Below are 13,813 nucleotides of genomic sequence, written 5' to 3'. Positions count from 1 at the left end.
ACCCCAGACCACATGCCGGGCCTGGAGCTGGGCCATGCAGTTTTAAAATGTAAAGTCCCAGGCCGTGACATCACAGCATGCTGGGCATCTCCCCTCAGCTGCTGCACGGGCATTTGAACATGCCAGGCATGAGCTCCCTCGGATGTCTTGCAAACCTGGCTTCTCCCCTCTCAGCTTTTACGCCGAGGGGGTGAGAGACGATTAGAGGGAGCGCATGCCTCCGCGCAACAGCTGAGGGGAGACACTGGCTGGCAAGACATCCAAGGGAGCGCGGCAAACACACCACGCAACAGCTGAGAGGGGAGACGTGGGCACCGCACTGGGGACCCCTGCTCTAGAGACACACCGATGTGTAATGATTGCCATAGCACTCTGCAGCTGAATGGGGGTCCATTCTTACTCTGCTATGGCGTCTGCACAGATAATATGGGGGGGGAGGTGTGAAAAGACTGCCATTCCTTTCAAGCAGGGGGGAGAGGAAGATGAGTGCACAATGGAAGACTGACAAAATGTTCTACACGTATCTATAACCACTTGCTGCACTGCTCTTGTCCCATAAGACACTGAGAGACTAACTCAGAATGCAAAGGGGTAGCAGGAATTGTGGGACAGTGCACCACTGTCCAAGTCGATGGTAGCCACCTTCTAGAAATGCACAACATCAAACTCTTGCACACAGTGGGGACATGCACCTTCAACTTTACTTTTTTTTTTTTTTTAAAGCACCAAAGACTAATAGATTTGACCTAATCTCGCAGTGTAGACATAGCCTGTGGAATGCATTCTTTTCTCATTTAACATAGGTACCATGTCAGTGAAGTTAAGCATGCTCACTATAGGCTAAAACAGCAGGAAGACAGAATATTGTTGTTTATTCTCTTTTGGGAGAAAGATTGAAGCAATTACAATTTGTCACTAGATTCATCAGATGGGTTCTTAAATCATTTTAAACACTCACTCATTCTCTAAACTGCTTCAACAGCAAAGCTTAATTGCTAGCCTAGAGAGACACTGTGCATCATGATGAGAGATACTTAGTTAACTTCAACACTTTTTGGTCTGAATAAGAGCTAGAACATGGTGTTTTAGAATTCTCTGTTTCCTGCAGATTTTAAGTATAATCTTCTCATTTTATAGTGTAACTTGGTACTTCAGGAGTATGTACACACTGCATCAAGATTTTCATGCTGCTTTTCACAATCAAAGGGCACAGAACACTAATATTCACTTTAATGAAGTGGAAAAAACAAGTGCCTTCTAGAGACTCCGACTGGACTCTGCACTTTGAGAACTGGCTTACCACAGTGAATCAAAATGAACTCTAGCTCATGACAGCCCAATGCTACAGCCTTCAGAAGAGTGTGCATTAAACCAACCTGAAATCAGCTCAGTTAATCATCCAAGGAACACAGACATCCAGTAATTCACTTCTACGCCACACAGTAAGTCAGATGTCCTGCCTTAAGCCAGTTGAAAATAGAAGGGCACAGAAATGCAAGCAGACACCAGAACATTTCCATACCTTAAATCCTTGCTAACACACTACATCCCATATTCTTCATATTGATGATACAGTTATGATGTTATGATGTATTTTATGCAAGATAGGTCTTATGAGAGATCATTAAAAAGTAAGGTTGCCAGGTGTCTGGTTTTTGCCCGGACAGTCCATTTTTTCTGGCCCCTGTCCAGTTAAAAAAAAAAAAGAGAGAGAAAATACCGGACATGTAGTATGTCTAGAATTTTCTGTTTCTCTCGGATGGAAGGCCAGCAGGGACAATCTTCTCCGCCATGTCTGGTGTGGGAAAGCGAGGAGCGCAGGGATTCTTAAAGGCGCAGCATTTTTTGTCCTTCGCTCGACAACATGTGTTTTTTTATCCCCCGCACTCAACAAGTCTGGGCTCCTGGTTTGTTTGGTTTTTTTTGCCATGTTCATGATTTTTGGTGAAAGCATCTGGAAAGCCTATTAAAAAGGTTATGGTTTGCTGGATATGATTATCCTATTTGTATGCATTTATCTTTTTTTAAATCTGAAATTAGGAATATTGACTATGTAGCTGTATTTCAAATGTGCTTTATGCTTAGGAAAGCCTACCAGACAAGATGCTTTCATTCTAAATAGCTGGGTGAGGAAGGGCCATTAGAGGGAACAAACAGGCCTCATATGAAGCTTATGTCACACACTGCAGACAGCCTCTAATGGCTGCTGTGACATGTGACTAGATCACCTGGCACTGGACTCTTGGGAGGTCAGTATTTTCCTGCTGGTCTTGGCTTGAACAAAGACTTGAATGGTTAACAAATTATAAAAACTGTATTCCTTACATTCAACACCCTATCGACAACAAAAGGTAAGTATGGGACACTTCCAGCCCACACTAATCACCTTATTAACATCCCAACTACAATGGATAGAAACTTTTCCTCTCCCCCTTATTCTGAGGGTCCCCTTTTATTTCCTCCACTCTAGATCATCTCATGTGAAGAAGGTTTTGCCTGTGAAAGCTCAACTCTCTATATAAAAAAGTGTTCCTGCTGTATGACAGAATGACATTATCATGCTCTCACTCTCTGGCCGTAGCAAGCACGGGGTGCAGCCTACTAATAATTATACACATATAGAGATAAATATTTGTTAGTCTAAGGTGCCACAGGGCTACTTGTTTTCCCCCTTCCTCCCCCCAAAGTTCAGACTAATACTGATACCCCTCAGACTTCTGCAGTAAGGAGCAGTTTGAAGGGTTGGGGATTAAAATGTATTCTACCATGAGCATCAATTCAGTGCGAGTATTCTCGATCTTTTAGCAATGCATGTTTTTTAAAGTCAGGAGATAGTGTTTTCAAATTACCTTGAATTAGACAGAGTTCTGACAAACCCTAGCAAAATGTTTTCCATTTAACTTAATCCTACATCACCACAAAAGCATTTCAGAAACATGCTTGGATAAACTCTAAAACGCCCCTTCCCTCCCCGCCCATGAACCTAGACCCTATGGCAATTTGGCACATTAGAAATTCAAAGCATGGAGGGACAATGAGCTAAGCTATTACTCGTTTAACAAGGTTGAAGCACAAAACACCACAATTCAACTATTTGCTGGAGTAACAAAACTGTCTGTGGTTATAGGAGGCGCTATTTTCTCTGCTCTTCCTCTCCTACCCCTGTTGTCTGCTTCCCTTTGCCAGATTGCTTTAATTCCTTCCTCCTTTTCTCCCTTCCATACTCCTTCCAGTCACTATTTGTTTAAATCACACAACTCAGGTTTTTCATATTCATAAAACAGGTGCAACACTACATAAAAACTGAAGAGGCCACTCCAGAATGGACTACACTGCCAAGTGTGCAAGGAAACACGCACACGCAAACACACTGCATCCCTTCACTGCCAAAAGGCAGGGAACTCTGACCTGATCCAAACCCTCTTGGAGATGGCTACTGATGGATTATTATTTCCCTCCCCACAAAGAACAGAGTTGGACCAAGAGTCCGTGTTCCCTTTGGCTCCTCCCCCAAACATGCTCCATCCTTCATCCCAACCTCAGACCATGACAGGATTCCCATCTCTACTCCCCCTTAAACAGCCCCTTTCTTTATTCATCCAATCGCTACTGGAAGTAGCCAAAAAAAGCTTATTCCGAGCTGGCACTGTGCAAGCTAAGAGAGGAGATGGGTCAGAGTGGGTTTTTGCAGGCCTAGGACACAATATCATGCTTACAAGTAAATCTAGAATATTCATGGCATATCAACATAATGGAAACAAGCTATGAGAATTCAGTTTACAAACATGTCTAATGTAAGGATGTTAATATTGGTTAATTGACTAGTCGGGCAGTCTATGGAATTTCCATTGATTACTTAGTCCACAGGCACGTCCGCATTCCTCCTTTGAAATGTAGAAGAGCCCCCTGTGGGGCTCTTCTACATTTCAAAGGAGGAATGCAGAACTCCAACTGCAGCCTGGGGCCAGCGGGAAGTCCCACTGACTCTGGGCTGCATGTGGTGTGCCAGCTTTGAAACATACAAGAGTCCCCAGCAGGGGCTCTTGTGCATTTCAAAGCTGCAGCACAGCATGGAGCCCAGGGTCAGTGGGGGACTCTGTCTCCCACTGAACAGGGTCTCCATGCTGTGCTGCAGATTTGAAATGCTGCAAAGAGCCAGGGTCAGCTAGGGACTCCCCAGCTGATCCCAGGTTCCAAAGCAATGCCACAGAGCCCAGGATCAGCTGGGGAAACCCCAGCTGACCCTGGGCTCTACAGTGCCACTTTGAAATGCGGGCAGTGCCACACAGCTGAGCCCAGAGCAGGGCTGCCTCTTTGAAATGCCGAGGCAGAGTTGAAAGGGCAGTGCCACAGCGCTGAGCTACTGGGGATCAGCCGTGCGCTGCTGCCCTTTGAGCACTGCCTCTGTTTCAAAGGGGCAGCCCCATACAGCTGAGCCCCAGCAGTACAAGGTTGCTTCTTTTAAGTACTGCCTCCCGCCCCCTTTGCTGCCTACAGAAGCAGCAAGGGGTGGGGGGGGGGGGGGGGGGAAAGAAGGGAATCAATTAGTCCTTAACATCCTTAGTCTAATGGTCAAAGCATACACTTTTTAGGGTTCTACACCTGACTGATTTTCCCAGTTACAACTTTATGCCCAGCTGCAACAGGAATGCATCACTTGCCTACTACAACTAAACCTCCTCACAACTACAAAGAAAAGCAATAGAATACCTCGACTGTTCTCTTCTCCTCACCACACCCCCACCTAAAGAATGACCAAATCTCCACGCCCGCGGTTTTCAGGAAGACAGATTAAACTCAAGCTATATTTGTGGGGGTAGAAGGGGAGTCAAGGCTTAGGTTTAATGTATGTGTCAGATTCCCATTTTTCCATCCAAGAGAGAAATTAAAAAGGCAAGTTGTGTAATACTTTTGCAGGATGAGAGCATAATCATGCTGGAGGCTAAAGTCCTATTTATCTTCAGATCGGTAGTCAATGAAAATTTCTACGCTCTGTTCCATCCATGCACCATCATTTTGCCTTTGAAAGACGATTCAAACAGCAGAGTTTAGGGATTCGTTAATAAATGCAATTCTATTTGACAGGTACATTTAAGATGACTGAGTATTCTGCATGAATTTAAGAATTTTTCTGAAAGATTAATTCACAGAACAGAGAATTTTGAGGAAGGATCCAAATTTAACATCGATTTAGTAAAAACAATTTATAGCTGTGACTAAGGCTCTCTCTACACTACAAAGTTTTGTCATAAAAATCTGTTGTTTGGTGACAAACACATTGGGCACTACTATATTGAGTGTCTAGCTGTAGTATATTAAACTGATTTTCCTCAACAAACAGGAACGCATGTTAATGCTTAGTAAGTGCCCAGAGTGGGGAGGATTTGGGTCTTGTCTTTCCAGGGTGCTGCTGGAAGGAGGACTTTGTAAGAGTTATCAGTTCGCGAATAGGCAAAGCATATGTCCCATAGAACATTTTTTTACACTGGTGCACACCACCAATTTAATCTTCAATGCAAAAATTTACTCCTTCGAGTTAGCGATTGCTTACTTTGCTTTCACTCTACTTACCATAGTCACTGATAAGTCCTCGTTTTCAAAGCCTCAGCATATGCTTTATTGCTGTGGTGTCCAACGTGCTAGCCATTAGCAACGTGTGACTATCGGGCTGGTTGAGCATGGCTAGTTGGCTCACAAAATTATTTATATTATTCTGAAAATGTAGCTAGTTCACTATGGCTACGTCTAAACCACACCCGTCGGCAGAGGGATGTAAATTAGACATATCGAAAGTGCAAATGAAGCGGGGATTTAAATATCCTGTGCTTCATTTGCATAATGGTGGCCACTGCTTTTTTTCCAAAAACAAATGGCAGTTTAGATGGGGCATTTTTGACACGGGGCATTTCTGAAATGCCCTGTGTCAAAAATGCCCCATTTAATCTGCCTCTCCCCCCCCCCCCAAAGCTCCATTTCGAAAAAAGCAGCAGCCACCCTTATGCAAAGGAAGCACGGGATATTTAAATCCCCGCTTCATTTGCGCTTCTGATACATCTAATTTACATCCTTCTGCTGACAAGGGGGCGGAGGGGGAGGGGGGCGTAGTTTAGACACGGCCTGTAGCAGTAGCCACTGGTTTGACACCAGGGCTTTATAGCTTTATTCCCACCATAGTTACAAAGTAATTGTTACCACAGTAACAAAGTAATTAACTAAGTAAAGCAAAAATCAGTGCAGCATTCTTTATTAGAAGCTTAGTATACAGTAATTCCTCATTTAACATTATAGATATGTTTCAGAAAACGTGTTATGCAGGGTCAATTTTCCCATTGAAAATAATGGAAAAGGTGGGGGTTGCGTTTCAAGCAGTGGTGTCTGTTGGGACCAGGACATAAGGTTGGGGGAAAAGGGGACTGGCTGGATGCCTCGCTCCCTCTCCTCTGCCCCCCACTTGCAGCCTGCGGCTGGGTTTCCCCAGCTGGCTGGTCGCCAGAAGCTGTGTGGGGCTTCCCCTGCCTCCTTGCAAAGCGGCAGAGGTTTGCAGCTGTCCGTGCTGTTCCCCGGCGACCCCTCCTCGCCAGACGCAAGGAGGCAGAGGAAGCCCTGTGCAGCTGCCAGCTACCAGCCAGCTGGGGAAACCCAGCCACGGGCTGCAAGCGGGGGGCAGAGAAGGAGCAAGGCATCCGGCCAGAGGGGATTGCCGGGGAACAGCACGGCCAGCTGCGAACCTCCGCCGCTTTGGAATAAGGCAGGGGAAGCCCCGCGCAGCTGCTGGCGACTGGCCGGCCGGTCTGGGAAACCATGTTATTGCGGGGATGGTCATGTTTGAAAAATGTTCCCCCCCCCAAAAAATCATGCTCTCTCGAAAACATGTTAAGCAGGCACATGTTAAGCGAGGAATTACTGCAGCCAGAAGACAGGGAGAAGACCCAACAAACATACTGAGTCCAAACTTCTGTGTTCAACATGAGGTTTCCATCGAATGCCCTGAGGCCTATTTTCCAACATTAAGAACTGTCCTACTGAAAAAAGAAGAATGATCCAACTAGCTCAGGATCCTGTCTGACAGAAGCCAGTGCCAGAATTTTGGGAGAAGTGTACAGCACAAGGTAGTGGGAACAATCCACCCATCTTCCCCTCAACTTCATGCAAAGATTCAGGATAGCCCCAAGCGTGGGATCATATCCCTGACCATTGGCTAATAGCCAATGATGCACCTGTCCTATATAGACATGTCTCATGCATTTTTTGAACTCAGTTATACCTTTAGTAGCTTACAATAATCCCCAACATTTATCCTGAGTAGCAGAGCAAACTAGATGGATATCAGCCAGGATTAAGTCTACAGAAAGAATGTCTACACACAAAGCAGAACTTAAACTGTTGCAGCAACACCCCTTTAAATTGGATGAAATTTCTGCATTCAGACAATGCATTCAGAAATGGTGGTGTATGAAGTGGCAGCACAAAATTCCACGCTGCCCTTTCTGATCCATTAGATTGGGGGGGGGGGTCAGTAAAGAGGCAAGAGCTAGGGTACTTTTGATATAACAATATTCACTTTCATAAGTCACACAATGCCTGACCAAAGACAGGAGACACAGATATGGATGACAGCTACCTCACCCAAGACTAATCTTGATAAAACTCAGGTAATATTGATGTATTAAGGAAGAGACTGAGAAGGATTATATCTGTCTCTGGTATTGGGGCTGTTAGAGGTTATAGATGTAGTTGAGGTTGGATGCTTGTGAAACCAAACTTCAGTTTCTCGCATTGAAGAACAACCTGGACTGGTTTTATCCTCCATTGTCAGGTTGGATCAAGGCTTTTTCCTCCTCCTCCTGAAATAGCAGGGGTTTTTAGCCCTCTAGTCTTGCTCTTCCACTCAGTGTTATCACTAAAAACTTTTAGGACAGATCTACACTAGACCTGGAATGTAGGTAAGCAACGCCAGCTATGTAAAGTTTGAAGCTGGAGTCGGCTTACCTTAACTCAAGCTTGGCACAGCCTTCACAGAGGAAGACCAACAGGAGCAAATGCTCCCGTCAGCTTCCCTTACTCCTCAACTGAAAGGAGTACAGGTGCCGGCCAGAGCTGCCCCAGTGGTCCGATATATGGGTCTTAACTGGACCCACTAAAATCAAATGACAGAACAGCAATCTCCGGCATGGCTATGCGTGTACTCAAGACTTCAGTATTAAATCCCAGCCTTCAAGTTTAAAAAGGAGAATTATTTGTATTCTCCAGTAGAGCCCTGAATGGATATAAAATCTGTACCCTCATCTGATTAGCCATTTGCAAACATGCTCTGCGATGCAAAATGGATATCCACAGACTTGCAGGACTCTAGTTATTTTCTGACTCCTGCAAAGTGGAAAGATGGCAGCTTTTATTACAATCCCTCCCCCTTTAGGAATAACAAAGGCTAAGACTTAGAAGAAAATGTCTCAAAACCAAGAGGCCTTCGCCTCCAAGAACTTATGGGCAAACAGCCTGTATGTAAAAGAAAAATAACAACCCTTTATGTCTTTAAGGAAGTACACAAAAGTCCACATTATCACTGGATAGTCTCCATAGACTTCACACCTGGCTCCTAATACATTTAAACTGCAGAGCCACAGTGGGGCCCCTTATCGGCTACACAATTAGTCAATTACCCACTTCTTAACATTCTTAATGCAGCCTGATGAATTATGCATGTAAAATACACACCCTCATGAAATTATAAAGCAGTGGCTACTGGATTGCAGTGGAGAAACCAAGATTATGGAAGATGATATTGATTGCTTAGAAAACATGTCAGTCACTGAGGAATGACAGATGATATCAGGGTTAAAGAGGGAGAGAAAAATATGTAAGGAACTAAATGAAGAGGTCACAGTTCTGAAACCAGAGAGGGGGCAAAATTCCCTTCTCAGTTTAGTGCGACCGTCACATTTAACGCCAGCAGGTGCTAAAGGCACTGGAGAAGCCTCTGACAAGTCTGGCGACCACACCTCTTGCTTCTTAAACTCTGTATTTCTAACACATGGAATCAAATGGAAAATGCCATGCCACATCACAATAAGATCTTGATACTCATAACCTTTCACAGAGCACTTAGGGATGGACCTCAAGGGATCGGAGAATTAGACGGCTTATCCGTTGTCATCAAAACGCCAGATTTGAAGTCAAGAGTACACACTACCTAGGAACAGCTTTTGTATGCCTACAGCATCTAAAAGGCATCCCAAAAAAAAGTCTAAGTCTGGAAGCTAGTCCGCCTAAGGACACTTCTATTCCTATCTACGCATTTTCAGTATTACCCTGCCTCAACCTTCCATTTTGAAACTTCATACTGTTCAAAACCTCTACCATCACTCAAATCAGATTTATGATGCACAATTAGTTTTGTGCAATTCAAGGAAGGACTTACTACCCAATCATGGTCTCATGCCAACTAGCTTTTCTGCAATCTCCCATAAAAGAGGAAAGTCTGTCAACATCAACTGGATATATCTGGATTTTATAGCAGTCCTTTGTTCCTATTTCACCATTTTAAATTGTCTGACATTCTTTGACAAAGATTTGAGATTTTTCTACCTTTGATATGTATTTTTAACAGTGTCCCACTTTTCACGATGACTTAGTTGCTTTTTCCACTTGATTTCACTGAGCTTCTAATCTCATTTTTTCTAATGTAGGCTATGACTATAAGATGGCAGGGATTTGTTTTAAAATATACGTATCACTTATTTTATACTTTTCTTATTATTTTTATTTTTAACATACATCCCTCTGAGTTCAGAGGAAACATCTTTAATTATCATACCATTCAGGCTAACAGGACACTGCTAAACAGGATGCACATTTTGGAAGAAAGAAATCCACAGCCTTAAAGTCTTATGCTGGCACTTGACTGAGTATCAATATCCTCATCCTTCCCCCAACAATCAGGGCAACATTTATCTCCGGCTACAGTTTTAGGGGTCAACTACTGATAGGCACATATTCTCAAACAACTGTGGTACTAGCTGTTTACGCCTTGTCCACTGTGGGCAACATATATTATATTACAGATGGCACTAAAGAAGAAAACGTAAGTGGTTTGTTTCTAACCTGCCGTACATATAGTTACTGTAACTGGGGCTGTTCTCAGTAAGGATGTTAATTTGATTAATCTAATTGAACAGTTGATGCAATTTGCAGTAACTATTCAATTAGTCAATAAGGGCACCTCCATCTTTGAAGTGTAGCAAAAGCTGGCACTCATTTCAAAGGCGAAAGTTCCACAGGGAGCACGGGACCAGCAGGGGACTGCTTGAGTCCCTTGCTGTCTCCGTGCTCACCACACGCGCTTTGCTTTTGAAATGTAGCTAGAGCCCTGCTGTACCCCTGCCTCTCCTACAAAGACAGTGCTGGGGGAAACCAGCTTTTAATCCCTCCCCCCCCCGCAACACTGGCTCCTGCTCCCTCCCTTGCTGCCTCTCTGATATCGACTAGTCACTTACATCCCTAGTTCTCATTTTCCCTATAAATACTTAATTGAATTCTGCCAAGCATTTAATGTCTGGTGGCAATAAGTTTGTTTAAATGTAGGTTGTAAAATGTATTTCCTCTTAGTGATTATAAATTTGCCTTGCAGTTTTGTTTGACTGTCCTCTCTCTGTATTGTAAGATGAGTGTTGCTAGTTACACTGATTTTACTTTCTCCATACCATTGCTTATTCTCTAAGCCAGACAGTCCCAATCCTCCTTCGTTTTTTCACAAATGGAGGTGTTCCCTTACCACTAATCCCTTTTGTCATCTATGGACCAACCTCTCCTATTGCAGCCTCTAGCTGAGTTGGCCAGAAATGACCCCCCCCCCCCCCCCACCCACACACACCACCCACACACACACACTTTTCAGTGGTTCTTACTTAACATTCATTCAAATACACATTTACACATCTTTGTCCATAATTAATTTCAACTTCCACTCATTTATCTAGTTTTGTAGAGTACTTAACAGTCCCTCAAGAAGTTCACTGGCTTTCATTTCTTTAAATAAAACTGACACCTTGAAATTGCTCTCTCAAGTCCAGTACCTTCTTGAGAAGATTATTAGTAGGTCCAATGGTTAATACAGGCAGTCCCCGGGTTACGTACAAGATAGGGACTGTAGGTTTGTTCTTAAGTTGAATTTGTATGTAAGTCGGAACTGGCGTCCAGGTTCAGCCGCTGTTGAAACTGACCAGCAGAGGCTGAATTGGACACGCCTGGGGCAGAGCAGCTGGGGTGCTGCCACCGGGTTGGTCCAGTAATGCCGAGAAGCGGCGCTGTGGGACCAACCCGGCAGCCCCCCAGCTGCTCTACCCCAGGTGTCGGCAAGAAAAGCCTGGTCTGCTGGGGGGGGGGGGGAGGAGGGGGGAGGAGGCACACTAGCTGTGCCCCCCCCCGCCCCGCAGACCAGGAAGACGCGGAGCAGCTTTTCCTGCCACGGAGGACGCGGGTGGCGGGACCGCGGCGCGTCTGGGCGGTCCCGCCCGCGTCCTCCACGGCGAGAAAAATCCCCATTCGTATGTAGGAATCAGACATAAGTTGGATCCACGTAACCCGGGGACTGCCTGTATTGCGGATCACGGGGATATGCCATTATTCAACTTTCAACACAGCAAAAGACTCACCTCTATTTCCACCTAGCTTGTATTAAGCAGAGTGAAGTTAGACAAAACAAAATTAGTAAGAGCCACAGGCCCAAAAAAATACATTGGCTGACAAATGAAATAACTGTATCCACGTTCTTTAGAAAGAAAAAGTAGATACTTTAACCATTTTAGACAGCGTCAACTTCAGCTCCTTGAGGTCAAACTGCTCAGAATTCAGTGCTAGCAACAGCTTTTTTGTGCACCAGAAAAATACTGCAATTCTCACTGTGTGAAGTTAAAATTAAAGTACCACCTTTGACCAAGTTGAGTGAAAGTAACTGAATCCTGTAATGCAGATATTGATGTGTACACCATTCATTGAAAGACACCTTTCTGCCATCATCTCCAAACTGTTAAATAGCATTTATTTGCATGAAGAAAATTGTAATATTGAAAATGGAAACAGCTTGGTCTCTTTACTTTTCCCTTTCAACAAACTGCATATAAACATAATATCCTAATTCTAGAAATTGTCTTTACATTTAAAATGTTAAATTTGTGCCAGAAAGAATTAGAATGTGATAGGAGAGCAGAACTTTTAAGATCAAAAGCTACAGTTTCATTGCTAGTTCTGAAGTCCTCACGTAGAAGTTACAACAACCGCCTTAAAATTAGGATGTCTAAAATACTCACATTCCCCATGTACTCTGAAAGTAGATCCTGCAAGGCTTGTCGCACTGCATTACACTCTGCAACTATGCGTTCCCGTCGGTCATCACGTGTGCAGGATGAATCAGCCATTAGGGCTGCTCCACTAATGATGCTCTCCAGGCGCTCTTCCAGGGAAGGCCTAAAACGTTCTTCACTGAAGCTCAAAGGATCCACAATAATTTGTTTCTAGAAAAGGAAAGTTTGCAGTCATCAGTAACTGACATCACTTGTTACCTTTTTTCCAATCAAAACAAGAAAGTCTTGGAATAGTTGCAACAAATCCATTTTCCGTCCGCCCCAAAAGACTACACACATGGTAGAGGAGACTAGTGTTCCTAGGTAGTCTAGTACACTTTTAGAAGCTTCCCCAACGGATTAAGTTACTGTAAGAAGTGACTGCTAAACAAAATGTATCCACAAGTTAGCACATTGCAGGAATTACAGATTCAAAGATGCCAGGATAAATCAGACTCATGCTTCTGAACACTAGGTAACTACATTTCAGTCTGTATAAAACTTAATTATTTCAGCTGTCAAACGCAATTACCCGCATCATGAACAAGATGATTTTGGAAGTCTCCCTAATGTAGATTAACTATAGCGATCTTCTGCATTGGGGGGGGGGGGGGGGGGGCGCGCAGAGAAATGGACTGCATAAATGGGGGAGCACACTACAGCAAACTCAAAACTTTGTGAATTATTCACAGTAAGATTTAAACATCACAGAAGTCATCTTCAGGCAAATCCCTGGCATATGTTAGTCTTACTGCAGCACATACCGCGAGAGTTAAAGCTGCATGAGCTGATTTACTTTTTAAACTTTGAGGGGGGATGTTACTCACTTCAGGCTGAAACTGGGCGTTTCATTCATCACCCTGGGAGCATTTTAATATGACTTATTCAAACAAAATTCAGAACCTTTTATGGAAAAAAATGATTTTGCCATTTTAAGTATTCTGGCGTTTTAGAAAGAACACTGAAGCTTCTGAATGAACATTGACAATCAGTTCATAACATGGACTACGCTCTACAAACACTCACTTCACGTAGCAGCCACTTTTTCATGATACCATAGCTACTTTTAGGAATTCTGGTATATGTAGGGTCTTTTTAGAGCAACACACACACAGTTCCAATCTGAACTATTACCACAAGCTGTTGATGTGGCACCGGAGGCTTTTCTAGTGCAGAAGTGAGCCTTTTGATCCAGCCCATCCCGCCGAGACACCAAGGCAGGCAGGGCAGAAAAGCCTCCTCCCTGGAGCCTGACGGGCAAAGGCTGCCGGCTCTGCTCCCAGGGAGGAGGCTTTATACTGCGGAGCCTGCAGGGAGTGTAACCACCAAGACTGTAGCAGTTACAAGGTTACCATATTAAACAATTTTTAACATCCCTAATATTTACATAGGCATTTGTTAGATTATTTTGTTTTACTTTTTTTGTGGGGGGGAAGGGGGCAAGAGAACAAGTCTCCTGAAAGGAAAGTAGATAA

At 43.9% G+C, this 13,813-nt stretch overlaps 1 protein-coding gene across 4 annotated transcripts in view; it reads right to left on the bottom strand.

The window, feature by feature from the left end:
* The window catches only part of CTNNA1 (catenin alpha 1), a 152,998-nt gene that overhangs the window by 91,842 nt on the left and 47,343 nt on the right, over window positions 1–13,813 (bottom strand). For all 4 annotated transcript variants that reach the window (XM_075900135.2, XM_075900137.2, XM_075900136.2 and 1 more), the window contains one exon: window positions 12,306–12,509. In XM_075900135.2, the coding sequence (XP_075756250.1) occupies window positions 12,306–12,509 (204 nt within the window). The remainder of the gene's footprint in view (window positions 1–12,305; window positions 12,510–13,813) is intronic.

The sequence above is a fragment of the Pelodiscus sinensis genome, chromosome 16, assembly GCF_052426305.1.
Source record: "Pelodiscus sinensis isolate ZL-2025 chromosome 16, ASM5242630v1, whole genome shotgun sequence".
Lineage (NCBI taxonomy): Eukaryota > Metazoa > Chordata > Testudines > Trionychidae > Pelodiscus > Pelodiscus sinensis.
The sequence above is the reverse complement of the archived record's forward strand: the minus strand, read 5'-3'. Positions and strand labels throughout refer to the sequence as shown.